Source organism: Terrapene carolina, unplaced genomic scaffold (genome assembly GCF_002925995.2).
Source record: "Terrapene carolina triunguis isolate 2854851 unplaced genomic scaffold, T_m_triunguis-2.0 Scaffold789, whole genome shotgun sequence".
In the NCBI taxonomy this organism is placed as follows: domain Eukaryota; kingdom Metazoa; phylum Chordata; order Testudines; family Emydidae; genus Terrapene; species Terrapene triunguis.
This window is the reverse complement of record NW_020665140.1, coordinates 6,856,277-6,879,145: the sequence shown is the minus strand read 5'-3', so window position 1 is coordinate 6,879,145 and position 22,869 is coordinate 6,856,277. Positions and strand designations below refer to the sequence as shown.

Below are 22,869 nucleotides of genomic sequence, written 5' to 3'. Positions count from 1 at the left end.
GGCGGCTGTTGGCCGGGTGCCCAGCTCTGAAGGCAGCGCCCCGCCAGCCACCCTTACTTCTGTGCTGCTGCTGGCACGGTGCTGCCTTCAGAGCTGCTACTCTCCGGCCAACAGACGCCACTCTCCAGCCACCCAGCTCTGAAGGCAGTGCAGAGGTAAGGGTGGCAATATCATGACCCCTCTAAAAGAACCTGGTGACCCCTCCCCTGCCCCCGCAACTCCCTTTTGGGTCAGGACTCCGAATTTGAGAAACACTGGTCTCCCTCATGAAATCTGTATAGTATAGAGTAAAAGCACATAAAGACCAGATTTCACAGTCCATGATGCATTTTTCATGGCTGTGAATTTGGTAGGGCCCTACCTATGGCACACGCACAAACACATGAACAACAGCCTGACCATTATTAAAGAAACTATCACTTGACAATGGTGAGCATCCAGTATTAAAGTTCCCTTCATACGCCAGCTAACTGAGAAAACAAAAACTAATTCCCAATGCATCCTGGATCTCTGTCAAGGCGTGGTGCAGAAAGAGCACTGTGTGCCCTAGCCAATAACCTCCTCCAGTCCACTGTCAAGATAAGGCCATTCTCATCTTCTTGGACCTCTCTGCATTTGATACCAACAATCATCAAATTCCCTTGCCTCTCAAAGAGGTTGCAGGAATGAATGGAAATAATCTGAAACAACTCAAATTCTTCCTCTCAGACTGAACCCAGAGACTCATGTTTGAACTTTTTTTGGATTCTGGAAGAAGATGAACCATCATGTTCTCTACCATATTCAAACACCTACACGAAGTCAGTAAGGGAGATAGTGAGACAACATAGGATGAAGTGTTCCATTCAACTCCAGATCTATCTCTTGCTGTGAAGAATTATCATTGGGAATAACACCATCTAATTAGTAGGGCTTTTGGGGAAGAGCTGAGATTATGGATGTGAAGGGGTATTTTGTACTGATTTGAACTACTGGCTGGATACATTAGTTTTGGTATGTAGGGATTCTGTTATGCTTCTGAGTGATTAGACCTGTTATTCTAAATCTTCAGTGAGCTAGAAAACTGCACACCATCCCGTTAGATTTAGACACGATGATCCATGCAATCATGACTAACACTCAATTACTACAACTCAGATCTAAGAATGCAACATACTTCCAAGAAAGCTTTAGCCAATACAGAATGCTGACTAATACAGCTCACTATAGGTACATCACCTCTGTGCTGCATGCGCTGCACTGTCTCTATGTTAAATCCAGAATCCAGTTAGAACTTTGTCTTCATATTCCAAGACCACCATGCAATTGGCCCTAGCTACATGAGACTGTCTCTCTTCATAACCATGACCTGTCACACCTGCTATACAGACACTCCCCAACTTACACAAGCGTTCCGTTCCAGAACGCCTTGCGTAACTCGAATTTTGCGTAAGTCGGAAATGTATACCCGACCATTACGCGCAAAAAAACAAAACAAACCCACAACCACCACACACTCCTATTTCTAGCTTATGGAACTTTTTCCGTAAGTGCAGGTTTACGTAAGTTGGGTTTGCATAACCCGGGGGGCATCTATACTGTATAAAAAACGTTAACCAGGGCAGCAGTAGACAGTGTTCGCAGGAACCAGACTGGGACTGTGGAATTCAATACTCAAACATATAAAAATGACTACTAACTTAAGCATATGGAAAGAAAAGTTTGTATTATTTCTGATTTAGCTTTTCCACGCTAAATTACACACATTTTTTGTTTAATACTTGAGACCCTACTTGGCTTGTAAACTCTTCAGGGCAGACTCTCTATGTGCCTCTACTGTACTTAGAAAAATTGTGCCCTGGATCTTGGTCTGGCTGCTAGCAGGGGTAATACAGTATTTAGCCCTGTAACCAAGGGGCAGCAGCAATTTGAGGCCAGCAGTTCAGCTCCAATTAAAGCATTCATAACATGTTACATTACTATAGTATTTCATTACCACAGTATTTGCATGAGAGCCAGATTCTTTCCAGGAAGAGGAAGTTTCATGGTTATGAGAAATGAGTTGACTAGTCAAATACTTCGAACATTCAAATTGAGCGATCAGTGGACAATGTGAAGTCGTGTCAAGTGCTAAATGTTATGATGCATGAAAATAACGTATTAACCCCTTTGTTGTCAAAATGTGGGGTTTGCTACGTCTCAAAGGTGCTATGTCACCACAGACAGATGCGTAACCTGCAGCTGCGTAAGAAATAATTTTACAAAGATGCACGACCTCAGCCGGCCCTCCCCCGCCCCGCAAACCCCGTCCCCCCCAGCCCCGCACACCGCCTCCTGATCCACATCCAGCCCCCTCCGCCTCCCTCCCCAGCCACCCGCCGCTCCCGGGCTCCCTGCCTGCCCGCCCTCTGGGCAATACGCCCCCGGAGTTCGCCACAGGTTCCTCTCTAACCCCCCGCTCACCTCGTCCCCTCGGCAAACCCCGCCCCTTGATCCCGTCTCCCGCCGCTCGCGAGCCCAGGGGCGCTCCTAGGTGGGGCCATTGCGCCCGGCCGTTACCTCTCGCGCGCCGCGCTCTCAGCGCCGATGCAACTGCACGGGGCAGCCGAGCCCAAAGCCGGCAGCCACGGAGCCTCGCGCCGCAGCCTTCCGTGCAGGCGCCCTAGAACGGGGGGCGGGGAAGGGCAAGAGTGTGCGCGCGCATCACAACTCCGGGGCTTGTGGGGGGGGCGGGAGCTGTGTGGCGCATGCGTAACTGTAACAGGGTGAAGTATCAGCGGGGTAGCCGGGTTAGTTGGTTGATACGCCTGTGCAGTTCCACCGAGGCGCGAGGTGATTGGGGGCGCAAAACACACGCGGCACGGACTCCTGCGCACGCGCCAATCTGCCCTCATGGCTGGGAGGGGGGGAATTGGAGCGACTGGGGCTTTCTTGCAGGGGCCCCTGGGAAATGTAGTTGTAGGTCTCCTCCTGACAACTTACGGGGACCAGGCGAGGAAATCTGCATGGCCCGGCTGCTTCTGTGCCAGGGGTTTTCCATCTCTCCAAAGGTCCTCAAGCTGCAAGCCCTCCACGGGCCAGCTCTGCGAAGCACCGTTTTTCTGCATGCCCTCACCTGCACAACCCCTGTCCGCTTATAACCACAACCACCTGAGTGTGCATCTTTGCATATGCGTAAGCCAGGAATTGCACCTTTGGAAAGTTGGCCCGACTATGCTTAAAAGACACACACAGAAACTAGGGTGCTGCTGACTCTGATTCAGTTACGCCATTTTAATGGTTTTCCTGTAACTTTAGTAGCAGCAGGCTCAGGCGCCGCCACCGCAGCTCCTATTGGTCACGGGTCCCAGCCAATGGGAGCTGCGGAGTCAGCACTCACGGTAGGGACAGTGTGCAGAGCCTCCCTGGATGCCTATGCATCTAGGGGCTGCAGGGACCTGTGGTCGCTTCCGCGAGCCGCACGGAGCTAGGGCAGGCAGGGGCCTGCCTTAGCACTGAGCCCCCGCTGTGCCACCGACCAGACCGGAGCCACCAGGGTCCCTTTCAACTGGGCCTTCCCGTCGAAAACCAGTCGCCTGGCAACCCTAGCTCTTTTGCTTTTACAAATGTATCTAGAGCCCCACCTAATTACCTGGAAGTGCAACAACAGAGGAGGAGAAATATGGAAATTATCCCACAGTAAAATCCCAAGGGGAAACCCCTTATGTACACAGAAATAAATTACAGGTATCCAGCCGGAAAATGCACTACACTAAAGGATAGGGTAAAACCCTCTTTTTCCAAAGGTTTCTGAGAACAACTGTGATGCTTATGAACTATTTATGTTGACCAAGGTAGACAGTCTCAGTCTGTGAGCTCTGAAAAGGCTACGTTCAATCTCCCTAGCTTTCACATGCAGCAAAGAAATACAGGTTCTGTGTGATTAGATTGTGGAACATCAAGTTACATAAGGCCAGAAACCTCAAGTCTGCTTTCTGTGGTTTTGTTAGAGGATGTGTTTGGAGGGGAAGCTCAGAGCTGCATATGTGACATAGTATATGAACTCTCACACCTTAGTGGACTGTTGATCTAAGATATTGAATCTGTTAATATACAGGTGGGAGAAAGGACAGAGGTGGGAGAAAGGACACTTTGTCACCTGTGGTAAGCACTTCCCCACTGGAGCTTACACCTCACACCCCCTCCTGAACCCCAACCCCCTGCCCCAGGTCAGAATCCCCTCCTGTACCAAACTCGCTTCCAGACCCTTTACCCCTCACCCTCTCCTGCACCCCAACACTCTGCCCCAGCCTAGAGCCCCCTCCTGCACCCAAACTCCCTCCCAGAAAGAAACTAATATAACAGCTGTTCTAAGGTAAGAAATAGGCTATTTTGAATTAACTTAACTATATTCTACATTTTAAGACTGAAATGTAACCACAGAACGGTTTTATGTTAATTAAAAGGCAAGTTTAGTATAGGATGAATAGCCTTGATGCCATAATTGTGATCATTTTGTTTTAAATTAGGAAAAAAGACTTGTATACAGGGCCCCACAAAATCTAATAGGTGCGGGCCCACAGGAGAGTTAATCTGGCCCTGCTGGCAACAAAATTTTGGAACTCAGCAAACAACAGATCTATTGTTCTGTTTGTTCTTAAGACTTATTGTAGAGTCACTGACTCCAGTACACTGCCTTAAGCCCTGAGGTAGCTCTGCAGGTACCCTGCCTCAGTTTCCTTCTTCTTCAAACTTCTTGATCCAAAGTCGTTAGGCATCAGTGTGGAGGTTTGGGTCCTTGCTGGGTAATAACTCTGTCAGTTCCATTCTCTGGGGAATACAAGCCTGCCCCCCAGAGCTAGGTCACAATTAAAATAATTCCCTCTCCTATAGGATTGCCAACTCTGACTGAAGTTATTCTTGGAGAGTCCCCATGACATAATATCATTTTCTTAAAATATCCTATTAAAATCTCCCAGATTGCTTTCATAGTCACCGGGCAATTGATACCAATTCTGGGAGGCTCCAGGCCAATCCTGGAGGGTTGGCAACCATACTCTACTAGAGTCTGGAGTCCTCCTTCTCCAGCCCTTCTCTCAGAGCTGGGTTATAACTCAATCAACCTTTTTCCCTTTGCATCAGCAGTCCACAGGACTCTCCAAGAACAGGAGTAGGATAAAAGCTGTTTCTTTCCTTGGCTCAGGAATTCACAGCACTCCTCCCAGAGATGGACTAGAATACAAACAGCCTCTCTCTCTCTCCCTCCTTGTATCAGGAGTTTATAGCCCTTCTGCTGGGTCTGGGTTGCAATTCCTACCAGTTGCAGGCCTCAGCCAGTTTCTTTCCAGCTGGTCCCTATTTCACACTCCGCTCTTTTACTTTGTATAGGTCAGCAGGCAAATAGATTTCCTCATCCTACCAGCATCTCCCTGTTCTGAAGGAGAAGGCAGCATATATATTGCCCTCCTTCTGAGGCTTGTTCTGGTTGACTGAGAAAGAGGGGAGCCTTGCCCTATCCTACACCACAGGACTCCTGGTCCTGAACCCTTAAAAAGACAGTGGGCTGAGTTTTACCCCCTGAACCACTAATTCCCTGGGGCTGTTTCCTCTCTTCTTGCTCTGGCTTCGGTCACATCCTAGGCCTTCGTTTGTGCCCATATTCCTGGCACAGGGTCATCTAGCCCCCTCTGGGCTTAAAAGGCAGGAATACCCCACTACAGGGTTACTGATTCCTGTGCGTATTTATCTCTTTTTGGCTAGACATTTACACCTTTCTCATCGCTCAGGTATCTGAACACCTACTGGAACTTCAGTAGGAACCAACAAAGGTCAGTGGAGATCATAAAGACCAGATGAAGACTGTAATTGCATTCTACTGGAATTTCTTTTATGGCTATTTAGTTTGAGCCTCTGAAACAGAACAATGCTTTAGAAGAAAACTCTGTGGTGTCCTTCCAGGGTGCACGTGACAACTTCCTCCTAGATGTTGTTTAGTCTTTATGATGTCTGGTAATGGACTTCTCAGATTTCATATTATGATATTGTAGTAGGATGGTGGATGTTTAGGACTAGGGTGACCAGATAGCAAATGTGAAAAGTCGGGACAGGGGGTGGAGGGCAATAGGTGCCTATATAAGAAAAAGTCCCAAATATCTGGACTGTCCCTATAAAATCGGGACATCTGTTCACCCCATTTAGGACCCACTATGGGGATTGTGAACTCTTCTGTGGGGTCATTCTAATGCTTGAATCCTGCATAGAGATAATTTTGATGGGTTACTATGAAGTTGGATCAGGCATGTTCAATTAGTTCCACTCTAGGAGTACAATAGGGGTTTGAGTTTGAGGCAGAGGGAATTAGAGGCTGGGACAGAAGCAGCCCTGCAGGGAGAAACCTTAGGGACAGGTAATATAGGGACGAAAGCTTAAACCGATGTTATGTTTGATTGTTGAATAAGTTAACAATAAAGGCAAATTGCAGAAAAGGGACAAGTTTGAACTATATCCAATGTGTGTATCCTCTGTTCAAAGTGGGGTGGAAACTACTCCTTCTTATTGGTGTATTTCATAATTAAATATTCATTTGATGCTATCATAATCTACATGGCAAACCCCATTATTAACATTATATGCATTATGAAATAATTTTAACAATATTAATAATCAAGGCCTGAGGTACTTAAGCAACTGCCTCTCCCTCTTTGTCCCTCCAGAGCAGTTGTGAAGGGCTGTTCTGTCTTTGCTCTGGGAACAAAGTTGGGGCAGGAAATAGGGTATTATTCACTGCTCCAAGATGCCTGTATCTGGAACAATCTGTCAAAAGTCTGTTCACCTGCCTCGTTCTTTAGCCATCTTCAAGGAATCTAGCTCTATGAATCCCACAAGTTCTTGGGAAAATATTACTCTAAATTAAAAATAAAAATTGTGACAAAATGTTGTACTTTGCCATCAAGGCAGCCTTACAACTGAAGCCACATGCCCTGCAAAATATTTGCATGTGAAAGGGATAAAGGAGGGTATCCATTTTGGCTTCATTGCTGCTAAGGCCCGATCCAACTTCCATTAAAGTCCACAGGAATCTTTCCTACTGTTGTCGTTTTATTGATTATTTAGGGAAGTCGTACATGCATGTAAGTCCTGTCTTCTGTCAAAAAACAGAAGACCCGGTCTCTCTCCCAAACAGCTTATAATTGTCATAGACAAAATAGACATAGGACAACAGATCAGATGCAGGTATGCATGGAGTCATTGCTGGTGAGGCCAATACAAGAAGAATTCAGGGAAGAAATGGATTTTAAAACCAGATTAGAAGGAGGAAAAATAAACTGCTTGCTGGACAAGAAACATATGGGGCAGCACAAAAAAGGCAGGAGGCCAGGAAAGATTTATGGAACAATAAGAAAAAAGGATTGACATGAACATAGGGGGTAAGAGAGAGAGGAAAGAAGACTAGAAATGTAGATGGGGCTAAAATTATGTAGGGGCTTAATGGTGAAAACCCCGAGCTCTGATTTTATGTGGGGGGGGGGAAACAGGAAGCCAGTTAGAGTCAGAAGGATGATGATACTAAAGCAGAGGAGAGGAAGGCCACATAAGCAGCAGCAATACAAGAAATTAGATTTATAGCTCACTCAAATAACTACATAACATCTCTATTTGAATACATAATCATTGAAATTAATACCGCTATGATGTGCTTCACTCCAAGTATATGCACACTTGTACATCAATATATATGAATTCCGTACCTCAGTACATCATTCAAAACTTAGTGGAAAATAGTGTACTGTGCATACCCTAAGCCATACCTGGGTACATTTTTATAGTCCAGGTTTTTAAAACACTCTTTTGAAACCACATTTCATCAACCACATTAAAGACTCTAATCCTCAATGACGATTAAGTCCATGATAAATTTAATATCTGATAACCATCTGTCTTCATACTGTATCCAACTATTGCAGGTGAATAGACTTGATTATACAGCAAAAGTCTTTTCCCTCCCTGGTTGCTATGACCCTACAAAAATATGGCACCGGGTTTTTGAAAGTTAAATGTAAAAAAAAAAAGAGTTAGTTTGTAACAAAGCATCAGCCTTACCTTTGGATTTCCTTGCTTTTCTTCATTTAATTCAGACTTTATATTTTATGTTACAGGATAGCACAGTAGACGGACTGTTCTTTTTTTCTCTTTTAGAAGTCATTTGGAAATTGTAAAGGACAGAAAATGATCATGCTACTTTATAACAGTGGTTCTTATTGTGGTCTGGGCGATGGTCCAGATAATAAAATACTTTGAGAACCAAGCAGTGGAAGAATGAAATGTCAGGAGGGGAAGTGGTTGCCCCTCAAGTTTTTCCTTCTATGAAATAATATGCTGAATTAAAAAGTTTGAGAATTTATGCTTTACTAGAAAAGCCGAAATGTGCACTTTACTCTGTTGCCATTAAACAATAGGCGAGCTGAGATTGTTTTTGCTCTCCCAGTTTAAGCTGACTGTGCAAAAGCATGTGTGCTGTATGCTGCTGCTGCAAACTGTGGGCTCTCACATAGCATTGCTGACATTAACTGCTCTGGCTGTAGTTTGCTTTGTCTTGCCAGACAGGAGAAGAACAGGAGTTAGTAAGGACTGACAGTTCTACACGAAAGAGGCTAATCCTTTTATGCCAGTTCCAATTTTTTATCAAGCACTACGTGAGGAAGGTTTTTGTAATTAGTCTATGAGTTCAAAGATTGTCTTTCCACTAGGAACTGACCAGTCTCTTGATTCTTGTGCAAAAATATTGTTCAATTTCAATAACTTCATTGGTATGACAGCGGTGCCCAGAGTTACATGTTAAGTATCTGTGTAAAGGACAATTTCACAGTGGTAATGCAGAAGACCTGGCTTTAGAGTGACCAGATGTCCTGATTTTATAGGGACAGTCCCGATTTTTGGAGCTTTTTCTTACATAGGCACCTATTACCCCCCACCCCGCCCCGATTTTTTCACACTTGCTATCTGGTCACCCTACCTGGCTTTAGTGGTCATTTCTCATAGTGGTGGGCTGGCACATATTGTAGTATGTTTCCTTTCTCCCAAAGTTTTAAAGAGCTTTTTCATTGTTGGAAGCACAGACAGCCTTAGCAGTTTTGGGTGGGCTTGCAAAATATTTTTTCAGGCCTGTCCCATCCCATCCCAAATGTCACTTACTTCTGTCCACTGTGATCACACTAGTATTCACAGGATTGGTTTTAGAATTTTGCAGAGGCTGCTGCTCACGGGTTCCTCCTCCTTCAGGGTTTGTTTGTGTCTGTCTGGATTTAGAGACTGTCCGGACCTCAGAGTCAGACTCTATGCCTCTGGAGTGGCATGGCAAGGATTTGATAACTTGATTCAGACTTGACTTGCAAAGCTGAATTGTTAGCTGAGATGGCATGTGGAGGGGAAGGAAGTTACAGACAGGCTCAAACAGAGCAAAAGTTCTCTGACATTTCTAAAGATAAATCTACTTTGGTAACTACCCTGATACAAGGTCCTGGTTTTGGAATCATAATGATAATTACTTATTACAAAATAGTAAACAATAATAAAATCCCATATATACCAACCAGCCAAAAAAACCCTGGTTCAATATTTGTGTGTTCTATTCCAGTTACATGCTGCAGACTTAAGACCCAGACTGTTAAGTTTGATATTCAATAAGTCTTGGAGCAGTTCCAGAAAACTGGAAGAAAGCTAATGTGCCAATTTTTAAAAAAGATAAATGGGATGACCTGAGTAATTATAGGCTTGTCAGCCTGACATTGATCCCGTGCAAGATAATGGAGCAGAACCCCACATGCATCATTGTCATTGAATTGCAACAGCTTGGCTCTATAATAGAGGTTGCAATTAGATGTTGGTGGTTTAATAGATTCGGATTTAAGTACCCTTTCCTCCCAGCTCCCTAATGAGACGGTGGTTGGTGCCAGCTGCTTGCCCTGTTCTAGAGGGAGTGGGCAGGAAGCAGTGGGCAGTTTACTATCTCAGATAATAAAGTAATGCCTTTGTGTTCTTGATTCTAGTTATTAGAACATTGGTAATATTGCATGTTATGTATGGATGGCCTTGATCCAATTCCCATAGAAGTCAATGGAAAGACTCCCATTGACTTCAATGAGAGTTAGATCACGCTTTAGGCCCACAAAGGTTCCATTGTTTAGTTTTGATTCTGTTAGAGGGGTTTGGTGAGGGGTTTGCTTCCTGCCCCAAAAGCACACATTGATTAGTGCCTTGAGAGTAGTGACTTGTAAGGGGAATCCTCTTCCTGCAATGTGTAATAAGCTTTATGATAATAGGAAGTTGAGGGAGTCTTTAATAGCTTCTGGAGCCGCTACCAGCAGCAACTGTATGCGGAGAGACTTTGACTGCAAATTCTGAGGACAGTTTTGAGGACAATGTAATATTGTAATAACTTACTGTTCTTCTGTAATAAATAAATAATCATGTATTAGTAAGAGGCCAGCACCCATTGTAGAAATGATCACACTTAGTTTTAAATCATGTTGCATAGTTTTCTGGGAATGGTAGCACCAGAAAACTCCTCATGAAATTACATAATGAAAGGTCTAGAAAACATGACCTATGAGGAAAGATTGAAAAAATCGTGTTTGTTTAGTCTGGCGAAGAGAAGACTGAGGGTGGACAAGATAACAGTTTTCAAGTTCAAAAAAGATTGTTACAAGGAGGGTGAAAAATTGTTGTCATTAACTTCTGATGATAGGACAAGGGTTTAAGTTGCAGCAAGGGAGGTTTAGGTTGGACATTAGGAAAACTTTTTAACTGTCAGAGTGGTTAAGCACAGGAACAAATTGCCTATGGAGGTAGTGGAACCTCCATCACTGGAGGTTTTTAAGACGAGGTTAGACAAATACCTGTCAGAGATGGTCTAGTTATTATGTAGTCCTGCCTTGAGTGCAGGAGACTGGACTAGATGACCTATTTAGGTCCCTTCCAGTCCTACACTTCTATGATTACTCTTGAATTTACGGTAGCCAAAATTACATGGGTTAGGAATTATTGTATTTAGGCAATGGAAATCTGACCAGTCTCCTTATTTCAGTAGATAAAGTGTGAGTTCAGCTCATTCTCTAGCTTTGAAGGAATAAACCACAAAGGAGGTTCGCTGACATTTAGACACTATGCATTAATAAAGCAAAAGTTTCTGCTGGGATAAGTTCCACCTACATTAAATGACTGGTCTGGAGTTATGCAAGTTGAGGTAAAAGGTGAGGTTCCTTGACGCACACAAATGTTAATGATCACAAGGGTGAATCTGTCACAAAAGATTTAAGCTATGATTCCTACATTTTTCCAGATAGCTATGGATTATTTCTTTTTCCACATTTCTGTCCTGTGAAGGTGACTATTTCAAAATGAAATGAGACATCAAAATAAATGAGATGTATTTTATTGGTAAGAGAAATAATTAGCTTATTATACTTTAAAATAGGATTGATCATCATTTATCTTTGCAATGTGCATCTTTAAAAACCTATTTGTATCAGTGATGAGTGTTGCAAAGTTGTTTTTAAACTGTGCCCAGGCTGGCTGAGATGCTTTGAGAACATGTACAGTTAACTGAGCTAGGAATAAGAAAAAACACTGATATTCACAATAATAACCATACTCTGAAAGTAGTCAACAAAAATCATTCAAAACCAGACATCTGGATAAAAACTAAGTTAAACCAATCACTTTCCGTTGAATGACCTCATGTTTTTGTAAGATAGACCTCATGTTCTTTTGGTTTTCACAGCATTCATGACTGTCCTGACACTGTCACAGAAAGTGCAGTTATCCAAAGTGAGTATAAAAAGGTGTAAGTTCTCTGTTAGGGTCATGGATAACTGATGCCCTGTTAAGGATTTGATCCTGTGCAGCTCCTGGGAAAAACTCCCATCAACTCCAAAGCACCCAGCAGATCAGGTCTTTAAAGAGGAAGTGAACAGCTGCCAGCAGTATGGACCAGGGAGTTGGGAATGAGTCCACCGTTGACAGAGGTTCCCAGCAATAAGGGCCAGTACTTAATGTGTGATTAGAGGTCATGAGGATAACTATCGACCTGCACTGAGTGTGGAAGGAGGATGAAGGCTGGAGGTTTGGGTGGTGGTAATGGGGGAAACCTTGCAGAGGGAAGAGTGGAAAAGGGAGCTTGCACTCAGGAAGAAGGTGGTTGGGAACCTGGACCGAAAGGTTTAGGGAACCTGCACTGAGGAGGCAGCAGCATGTCCACGCTGGGTTGTTTGGGCATAGTATTACCAAGCACATCTGCCCTGGTGGCAGGGTATACTCAGCTGTGAATAGCAATTCTTATCCATAGTCCAATCACTGGTATTTTGACATTGAAGACAGTGGTGGTTCTAACAATATCAAAGATAGGAGGATGACAACTAGTAAAATTTGCAACATTTTAAGTAATAATATAAAAAGACTTTCAACTTTAAAAACAGAATACAGCAAGGCACAGAGTGTCATTAAGAACAATTAACTGGTTTAAAAACCCTCTAAGATTCAATATAAAAATATCAAATCTGTTCCCCCATATTTGAAGATACAATGCTGCCTTGATTATATATCCTAGAATGGCTTCCCTTAAAAAGAGCTGAGGGAGACCGCCAAGCAGCAATTTGACCAGACCTGACAAATGGTTGTGTGCTGATGTGAATTAATGACATGACCTTCAACTCCTAAATCTACAAGAAGCTTGTAGCTCACTGTTCATATATTGAGATTTCCTAAATTATAGGATTCTGTCTTTTAGCTGAAGAGTAGAATAAACAACATACAGTAGTTAAGAGGCTAACAGTCTAGGTACAAAAAGTGATTATGGGCTGGATTCTCCTCTCACTTACACTAGTGTAAATCAAGAGCAACTCCAGTGCAGTTACACTGCTGTCAAGCCACTGTGAGAAGAGAATCAAGCCTAACATTTGTGGTGATGGAGTACCTGAAGCACTAAATGTCTTTTGTGAGTGGTTATATGGTAGAGCAAAGCTGAGGCATTTGATAACTATAGAAAACATTTAGGGCCAAATTTAATGGAGATGTGGAACACCCAAAGCTCTCATTGGCTTCCGAGGGAATTATTGGTGCTTATCACCTCTGAGGATCGTGAGTGAAAATTATTCTTTTGTGACAAGTCAAGCGAAGATTCAAACAAACTGCAACTTCTTTAGCCAGGTTCTTTGAATATTAACTTGATCCGGAATACGTAATGTATGATGTAATCTGTTAATATTTTATTGTAATTTTGCTTTAATAAAATTTTCTTTTTAAAAAGTCTGTCTTGTGTCATAAGTGCTTGAAAGTTCTTTGCCGCTGCTTTGGGGTTGGTACTTATGTTATCCTGACAAAGAAAAATACAACCTCTAGTTTGTACACATTGCCACTCCTTTTTTTAGCCATTCGTTACTGCTGAGGAGAGACAGCATGAAGCGAGCTACATCCCCTCTTGCCACTGAGTTGGTTACCGGGTAACCATTTGGATCAGGAACGAAATAGCCTTCGTGAGTCAGGATTTCTTTGTCTGTAGGAGAAAAATATAAACTGATATGAACAGTGGGTGGAAAAAACAGAATTGCAGAGTCAAAACATTACATTTCAATTGATTCTCACCTGCTCAACCCCAATGCAGGTATGAAATATCAAGTTAATTTTAAGCAGTAGCTATACAAAGGTACTATTTTGTATCTTTGACAAATCAGGAAATACAGTGGTCACTCTTAAGTATTGCCAGTTGCTTTAGGTCAGTGGTTCTCAACCAGAGGTCCGGGGTTCCCGAGCAGGTTTCAGGGGGTCTGCCAAGCAGGGCTGACATTAGACATGCTGTAGCCCAGGGCAGGAAGCCGAAGCCCCACTGTATGGGGCTGAAGCCTGGGGTTCCAATCCCCAGCACCCAGGGCTGAATCCGAAGCCTGAGCAACTTAGCTTCACCGAGCCCCCTGTGGTGTGGGCCCCAGGCAATTTCCCTGCTTGCCACCACTTTATGCTGGCCCTGCCTTTTATATGCAGAAAAACAGTTGTTGTGGCACAGGTAGGCCATAGAGTTTTTAGAGCATGTTGAGAGGGCCTCAGAAAGAAAAAGGTTGAGAACCCCTGCTTTAGGTAACTAAATAACTTCAAGGACTTCTACGAGATATTATGTGATAGACTAGGTGTAGCTACATCACCTCCCTCCCTCCCCCAAAGACTTCCATCACTCTATTTATGTCTTCTTTTCTATCTTCTCTCTCTCCTTTTCTTCCTATTACAACTCCTGCTTAACCTTCAGGTAGCCACCTGAGAGGTGAGATCCTCAGCCAGTGAACACTGATGGAAGTCACAGGAGCTCTACCAATTTTCACCAGCTGAGGCCTGGCTGAAGAGATCTATTAAATAGCAATAATGAATGCACCGAGTGTGGTAAGTAATCACCTTGTCTAGTATGTTACTATCAAGCTATTTTTTGCTTGTATACAGCATTCTTTATCCTTGTAGTACATTAAGAGGAAATTTTGCTCATTTTCAGTTGACTTCCTTACTGCACTTGTACTCATTTAAATTTCTTAAAATAAAGTCTGAAAAACAACAACTTCTAAATAACATTAGCGTAGTATTTGCCATATTATTAGTAGTATCTATATCACTATCATTTATTTATTTGTACTATAAATCAGGCTGGAGGTCTATTCTATAACAACCAGTCTGTATTATTTATAAAATAATGAGCCACTCTGAAGCAGGTTCTGCCTTACCTTACCCCAGGATCAACAATTATTCCATACATAATTTTATTTGCCTGCACCACATCATTACCTAGCCTCTCTCCAGAAAAGGCTATTAAAATCTCCTTGGAAGTTTGACAAATGTTTATAATGGGTCTTGTTACTGTTTTATGGTGGAGCGAGGAAGGTAGAAGTGGCAACATTTCCCAGTAATAAAACATTGTTCAGCATCGCAGAGAGAATGCATTAGCTGTTTTTGGCTAAGAAACAGCGTACAGCAGGTAAACATGGTTTTTAACAAGTGTCTACCCTGCAAGGGAGTTTTGGATAAGACTCCAATTCATTTATTTTTCCTTCTCATTTTTTATTGTAAAAATGGAAGCCCAATTCTGCTCACAGTTATGCCAGTGTAAATCCAGAGTCAAATGGATGCATCAAATGTAGCAGGTTTATAAACTGATATGGTGTAAAAAGTTACCATCTGGTTTTACAGTCACCCCCAGACAGAGAGAGAGTCATAACTATGACACAACAAAGAGCTTCTGCTGCTCTATATTCTGAGCCAGATTTTCAGAAGAGTTCACTACCACTTCAGCACCAAAAAGAAGTGGCCAAATTTTCATAAGCGCTTAGTGCCCATTGCTTTCAAAATACAGCTCCCATTGTTCTCCACGAAGTGCTGGACGTTCTTCACAACATGCAGATTTATGAAAATCTGTTCTTTTTTAGTCGATGGAGCATCCTTATAGGAAAATTGTTAAATGCATATTGAAAATACATCACCATCTTAAAGGTGTTTCTTCTTGAACTACCAACGTCTCTTCCTGGAAAAGAGTGTGGGTTTAAAAAAAAATAAATTTGATAAACTGGAGGAGTTTCCTGTAATATACTGTGGTCTGACAGGAAATTATCAGGTGCTAGCTGTGAACATTAAGGTGCTGGGAAACCTCAAGGGAAAAACTTGTTTCCTGATAGCATTTGGCTTGATGGGTAAACATAAACATGTTCATTTTTAAATGAGGAATTTAAGTTGAGGTTGAGGTCCTGAGAGAGATGAGCTCAGATTCAAATAGAAGCTCCCAGAAGCAGCAGCATGTCCCCCTTCCAGCTCCTATGTGGAGGCGCAGCCAGGGGGCTCGGTGTGCTGCCCCATCTGCAGGCGCCGCCCCTGCAGCTCCCATTGGCCATGGTTCTCGGCCAATGGGAGCTGCAGGGGTGGCGCTTGGGGCGGGGGCAGTGTGCAGAGCCCTTTGGCTGCCCCTACGCATAGAAGCCAGAGAGGGGACATGCCACTGCTTCTGGGAGCTGCGTGGAGCCACAGCACGTGTGAAGTGCCAGAGCGGGGCAAGCCCCGGACCCTGTTCCCCGGCGGGAGCTCGAGGTCCAGATGTGGCCCCCAGGCCGTAGTTTGCCCACCCCTGAGCTAGAGGGTCAAGAGCTTTTGCCTTTAGCGCTGATCAGCCCAAGATCCCAGGTCTGTGACAGGTTCAAGTGAAATTAGATTTTACATTTAAGTATAGTAAACTCCATTGTTTTGATAACAATAATCTTTACTAAAAATGAGGGTGCACCCCAGCAATAAAGTCCACATGGTGAGATACCTTGTTCTAGCCCCCTCTTGTTTCCATTGTGCTCAGAAAGGACTGTATAGAACTACCATGTATAATGACTTTTATCAACAAGCGTTTGACAAACTCCAGCTCTGGGGATCAGTGGGGAGGACTTAATTAAAATAAATGATCATTAATAATCGTTTGCTGTGGATTTTACTATACTGCAAGAATGCAGTGAGATTTATTATCCCAACATTTTTTTTTCCTATTTGCAACAAAGGTCTTTTTGTTAGTTTATTAAGCTAATATGAAGCCTCACAGATAATGCTGACATTATTTTTCTAACTCATTTACAGTGATCACAGGAAAACAATTAATTCCATGAATTTCTGGAGGGTACACTTTATTTGATCATGGAGCAGTTTTTAAACCACTTGGATTATCCCCAGAAAAACAGCTTTGCTTGTTAATATACTATCAGTCCTCTAATATCCCATTTTTTTTCTAAGCATTAACTCCGGCTGCTAGTTTTATAAAATTAACCACAAGTGTTCTGTGAATAACTGGAGGCCTGATCCTGTAAGATGGTAACTACTGCCACTTTGTTAAGAGTCCAGGGTGCTCAGCACCTCCGAGGAGCAGCTCAGTAACTCCCAGGATTGGGATCTAAGGCCTTGATCCTGCAAACACTTAAGTACATGTGTAACTTTACTCATGGGATTAATCCTAGTGACTGCAACGGGATTATTCATGGGTGTAAAATGTGTAAGTGTTGAAGGTTGGGGTTTACAGGTGTTTTATTTTATTAATATGATAAGGTTTTCAATTAAAAACAAAGGTTTGCTAATCTGGGGTCTGTATCCTTCACAGGATCTGAAGAGTGTAGGGCCCTGAGGGGCTTTACCTCTATACTGAAAGACGTTTAGGACCATATTTTCAAAAACAGAAGCCCAGTTATGTGTGCAAAAATTCACAAATAATCGTAAGCCTACAGCACACACCAGAGCAGTTACATGTAAGTGATCGACTGTGAGTTCAGATACCTCACAGTGTGATTGTGACATATATGGACGCTAGTGTGACTATACATGCAAAATTGTCACTTGTATGATTCTGACTGGGATGAGTGTGATTTTTATGTGAGAGTACAATTACAAAATGTGACTTACACAGCAGTGCAAAAACATTAACAAAAAATGAATCAAGGCAAAACTGTTAGTTACAAACTCAGGTGAGAATGACGAAAACATTCACTGAGGTTTGTCAATCTTTCGGTGTCCCTGGTCTGAGTATGGACAAACCTGGGCATAGAGCAGAGGTGGGCAAACTACGGCCCGTGGGCCACATCCGTCTGGCAGGACCCTCCTGCCTGGCCCCTGAGCTCCTGGCCCAGGAGGCTAGCCCCCGGCCCCTCCCCTGCTGTTCCCCCTCCCCCGTAGCCTCAGCTCGCTCCCCGCCGGTGCAATACTCTGGGCGGCGGGGCTGCAAGCTCTTGCCGGGCAGCACAGCTGCAGAGCCCAGCCTGACCCGGTGCTCTGTGCTGCGTAGTGGTGTGGCTGGCTCCAGCCAGGCAGCACGGCTGCCTGTCCGGGTGCTCTGGGTGGCGCGGCTGTAACGCCGCCAGCCACCAGTGCTCCAGGCAGCGCGGTAAAGGGACAGGGAGCAGAGGGTGTTGGATAGAGGGCAGGGGAGTTCTGGGTGGTGGTCGGGGGCAGGGGTGTGGATAGGGGTCGGGGCGGTCAGAGGACATCAAACAGGGGGGTTGAATGGGGGCAGGGGGCAGTCAGGGGTGGGTCAGGGGACAGGGAGGGGTGGATGGGGCAGGGGTCCTGGGGGGGCCATCAGGGGGTGAGAAGCGGGTGGGGGGTTGGATAGGGGGCAGGGACCGGGCCACGCCTGGCTGTTTGGGGAGGGACAGCCTCCCCTAACCGGCCCTTCATACAATTTCGGAAACGCAATGTGGCCCTCAGGCCAAAAAGTTTGCCCACCCCTGGCATAGAGGAAAGCCCTGGGAAAAGTGATAGTATGAGTCAAATCAGCACAAAATTGTCAATTAGAGATGAGCTTTGCTTTGGAATGTTGGGTTCGCAAAATTCAAACACGGAGCGGGTGCTACCTTACATGAAATGAAGCCTAAAAGGGATTTGTCTGAACTCCCTGGGTTTCACACAGCTCTAGTCTAGTGCTTTATCTGCCACAGTCATGGCAAAATGAAATTAACAAGAGCTCTACCTTCACACTAGAATGGAAAACTGAACTCAACGGGGCTTGATTTTGCTGCATGCATGGCATGAAGTAAGTAACAGGTAGGGCAAATTTGGGGCCTGCTTATTCTTTGATAGTGTTCCTTCAATTCAGTGTTTTTTCCACTTATTATCCTTGACCCTGGTCCAATGCCCCGCAAAGTTTTTCCACTGACTTAAATGGGCACTGGATCAGGTCCTTGGTTAGTAAAGCTTTGCTATATCAGTCCCTGGAAACATTGGCTAAATGATGTAGTTAACATATAACTGATACCCCTATATTGGAAACATTTATTCTAAAATCCATTTAATACTTTCTTTTCCCGCTTTCAGTTTAAAATAGTTTGGGCCACCTGAAAGTAAAATTAACGGTACTGGCTAGATGTCGCTCTGCACCCTTTTCCAAATAGCTCTACCAATTCCCCTCAAGCCAACTAACAGATCTTGCAAAATATTGAGTGGCCTCCAAAGGTAAGCTCTTTGGGGCAGGGAGTGTCTTTTTGTTCTGTGTTTGTACAGCACCTTGTACAATAGGGTCTTGGGCCATGACTCTGGCTCGTAAGTGCTACCATAATACAAATAAAAACGTAGTCAGAATTAAGGCCAATCAGCACCTGCTGCAGGAGGTGCTTAACATCTATTCAAAAGAAGGACAGTAGGCAATGAGTGGATATCTTCATCGCCCATAAGGCCATCATATTACTTACTGGTTATACAGTCATCAAAGCTTTCTCACAGTTGATGCTGCTACCCTAGTTTCTTTACCTGTGGCTGGAACATTTTGAAGTCCTGGTGGCCTCACTACCGTCCAGCTGAGGTCACTGCACTCCTTCTCTAAGTAGTTCTCCATCTGATTCATGTTGGTAAGCACACTTCTGATGAGTGGCAGGAGGAGAAAACGCACCATCAGTGGAGAGTTCTGTCCAGACTCAGCTGTAAGGAAAGAGACATTCTTTTCACTCTTCTCACAGAATTCCTGAATATGAGTTTGGCTCTATTGGCTATCACAGCACTCATGCATCCTCAAGTGAGATGGCATCAGTCTAGGTATTGGGACAGAAGGGGGAAGGTAGACCCAGAGAGGGAAGGTAGACACAGAGGAGTTCCTTGTGAAGCACAGGAAAGTTGAGAGAGGGCCCCTTTACTATCTTTGGGAGTTTGATTCACTATAGTAAGGGCAGAGGTATGCCTTGCTAAGGGGAGGGCAAGTCTGTAGGGAAAGAGACTGCAGGAGGGAACCAGGAAGCTTAGGGAGAATTTCCAGCAGACTTTAGTCTACGTTGTCCTACAGATTTAAAAAACACTTTTTTAATGAAAGTCAAAAGAAAGGTGTTTTCCAGTGTTTAGCTATTTAACTAGCCAATAAAATGAAGGAATTGTAGATTAGCATGGCAAAAACTTTGGGCCTAGGCACTGTAACACCTACTATATCAGCATCTTCCATCAAATGAGGCTGGCCTGTAGAACTGTAAGAGTGGTTCACCAAATTTTGAGCTCTATTTGTAACTGCACCAGGCAGGATATATCGTCCAGTCACCTGAAATGTAGCATAATTTATCATGATCCTTGTCATATTCTGGATAGGATTCGAGGTTTTTGGAAAAAATGAAGCCAAGACAGCCTCTGAAGAAGCTATCCCAGGCTGTATGCAGGACTTTGGGGAATTTTAGTGGGTTCGGCTTAGAAATCCAACAAGAAGGGATATGGGGAAAAATTTTCAAAGGCATCTTACTTCGATTCTAAGCCCCTGGAGACAGGGACTGTCTTTTTGTTCTGTGTGTACAACACCTAGCACAATGTGCTCCTGGTCTATGACTAGGGCTCCCAAGCAGTACAGTAATACAAATAATAAAGTGACTTAGCAGCCTAAGTCCTATTGGCTTGCAATGCAATGTAGGAGGTGAGGTCAATTACGGCTTCTGAAAATTTTATCCCTGCTCAACAACAGAACTGCTTGTTCTTTCCCTTCAGTACTGAAACTCAATTTTCAGTTCAAGGTTCTCAGGAATCTCAGACACCAAAATCCCCTTTACCCAGTAGACAATGGTTACCCCTCCTCCTGCCTCATTCTCTCTCGAGCCAATGTTTAGCAGGATGCACTTGAACAATCCGCTGGTGACTGTACTCACGGGAAGTGTACCATGATGTCATGGTTATTACACGGTTCACTTTGGCTAGCCGCATGGCAGCCACTATCGCTTCCATTGAATCTGTGTATCCTGAAATTGCTGAGAAGATCTTGTAGGGGAAGCCCAAGCAGGAAATGACAGCATCTTGACCTTGAAAATGTCCCGACAACTGTTCTGCTGAAAAGATGTTTGCTTCCACCACCTAAAAAGATTTAATATCATCATAATCTGGTCAGTACTTCTCTCCCCACTATACCCGTCAACATTTCCTTCTCCTGAGGCACAGCATGATGAAGTGACTTGCCCAGGTTTACTCAGCACCTCAGTGGCAGAGCTGAGAATAGAACTGAGAGATCCTAACTCCCTGCCCACTGCCTAATACACTGGACTGCACTGGAGTTCAGTGCCTCCCAGCTCCACAGACTAATGATACTGGCCTAGAGGCTCAGGCTCTAGGGAGGATCCAGTCTTCAAGGGTGTGTTCAGGTCTTTGTTTGCCTTGTCCAAAGTCAATGCTCTCTTCTCCAGGGTCATAAGAAGTCCAGTCGAGGTGTCTGGTGAAGCTCTTCTCTGAGGCAGTTAGACCCCATTCCTGCAAGCTGTGAACATCTCTTGAGAACTGCTGACTGCTCTCAAATCCCACTAAAATTAGCATGCTGCAGGAACAGAGCCTTTGGCAATTCCAGCCTTTCAATTCCCAGACCCAAACTGCAGCTGGGGCGCTCATAAAAGTGCATTAAAATTAAAGACGAAAATAACAGGAAATGTGGTAGAACATAAAATCTCCTGGGATTGTAGAGATACTGGCTCAGAAAGTAAGGTGGGAATTTCTAGTAGGACAGGAATCTGCAGGTGCTGTATCTGGTTATTGGAGATCACATGCCACACAAATAATTTAGATGCCATTAGGCAGGCTGACATGTTTTTTTAGAATCATTTGCCCAACCCGAGTTACAATAGCTATATAGAAGCTGATCCAAAGCCTAAAGAATCCAATGGAGAGACTCCAATTGAATTCAATAGGCTTTGGATCAGATCCATAGGCAATATATGTACAGTAGAAAAATATAGAATATATTTAGGCCAAGAGGGAAAAAAAATAGTGGTCCCCATTGCTTGCATTATTCGTTGCCTGACTTGAGACACATTAAAATGACCACCATTTTTAGAAAGTGCTGAGCACCCACCCTCTGAAAATCAGGCCCCTCTAAAGTGTCAAGTAGAGGTACCCAAATCACTAGTCACTTCAGCAAACCTTGGCCTCATATAGCAAACTATTATCTGCTTAGTATTTAAGTAATGAAGTACCTTCAGATTTTTATGTTGAATAGTCAGTTTGTTGACATTCCGCACAAGTGCTGTCACTTCATGGCCTTGCTGTAGCGCTTGTGAGACCAGAAACTGACCAGATTGACCTGTTGCACCAAGAACCGACAGCTTCATAACTTATCTGCAAAGAAAAGGCAAGGTTGAGAATGGTTTTGGTTGTGAATAGCTGCCTGGTATTTAAATTTAAAAGGGGGAAAAAAAAGGTGTCTAGATGTTTAGGAAGACAGTAACTTTCAAGATCCAACTCAAGTATCTTGTTTAACTTTGATTTCAGCACAGTAGCTCTCTAGGGACCAGAATGTGTGAGTTACAATGTTGCGGTATGGAGTCACATGACTGCAGGGAAAGCTCTAGGAGAGACTGATCCTTGGGAGGTACAACCCTTCACCCACTCCCCAGTGCAAGTGGCGGGAGAGAACAGCCTGTACCACATTTTAGCACTTTTCAGCCTGCTCCCATCTCCACTGCTGGCAAGTTCTGTAGGCTAGTAAAGATGCTGCGGCAGGACATGAAGGAATCAGTCACTGTAGTCCACCAAAGGCACGGACTGCAGTTGTCCCTGGCTCTTGTACAGGATGCAGAAAAGCTTCTTGATGTGACCCTCTCTCATCTGATTCCCTCACCATCACCTGTTCAAAGGCGAGGGACAATCAACCCCTAAGGGTACGTCTACACAGCAGACATTGGCATTTCAGAGCGAGTGAGAGCCCAGGTTGACAGACTTGGTCCAGCGGGGCTCGTGCTAGTACTCTAAATAAATAGCTGTATAGGCAGCCCTTTGAAGTTGCAGATAGGGCTGGAGATCAGACTCTGAAGCCCACTCCCCTCTCTAGGCATCAGAGCTCCAGCTTCCAAGTACTGTCTACACAGTTTTAGAGCACCAGCAAGTTTGTGGACTCAGGCTTGGAGGCTCATTTGTGCTCGCTCCAAA

At 44.1% G+C, this 22,869-nt stretch overlaps 2 protein-coding genes across 3 annotated transcripts in view; both read right to left on the bottom strand.

Moving 5' to 3' along the window:
• Window positions 1-2,650, bottom strand: part of KLHL8 (kelch like family member 8) — a 38,645-nt gene extending 35,995 nt beyond the window's left edge. For both annotated transcript variants that reach the window (XM_024203926.2, XM_024203927.2), the window contains exon 1: window positions 2,539-2,650. The gene's annotated coding sequence lies outside the window, so the exon portion shown is untranslated. The remainder of the gene's footprint in view (window positions 1-2,538) is intronic.
• Window positions 2,651-11,373: 8,723 nt separating this feature from the next.
• On the bottom strand, window positions 11,374-22,054 carry LOC112109420 (uncharacterized protein At2g34460, chloroplastic-like). The gene is made up of 4 exons (XM_029913666.1): window positions 21,918-22,054; window positions 20,610-20,811; window positions 19,246-19,413; window positions 11,374-13,507 (listed from the first exon to the last, which is right to left on the bottom strand). The coding sequence occupies exons 1-4, from the start codon at window positions 22,050-22,052 to the stop codon at window positions 13,350-13,352; spliced, it is 663 nt and encodes a 220-aa protein (XP_029769526.1). The 5' UTR covers window positions 22,053-22,054; the 3' UTR covers window positions 11,374-13,349.
• Window positions 22,055-22,869: the final 815 nt, after the last annotated feature.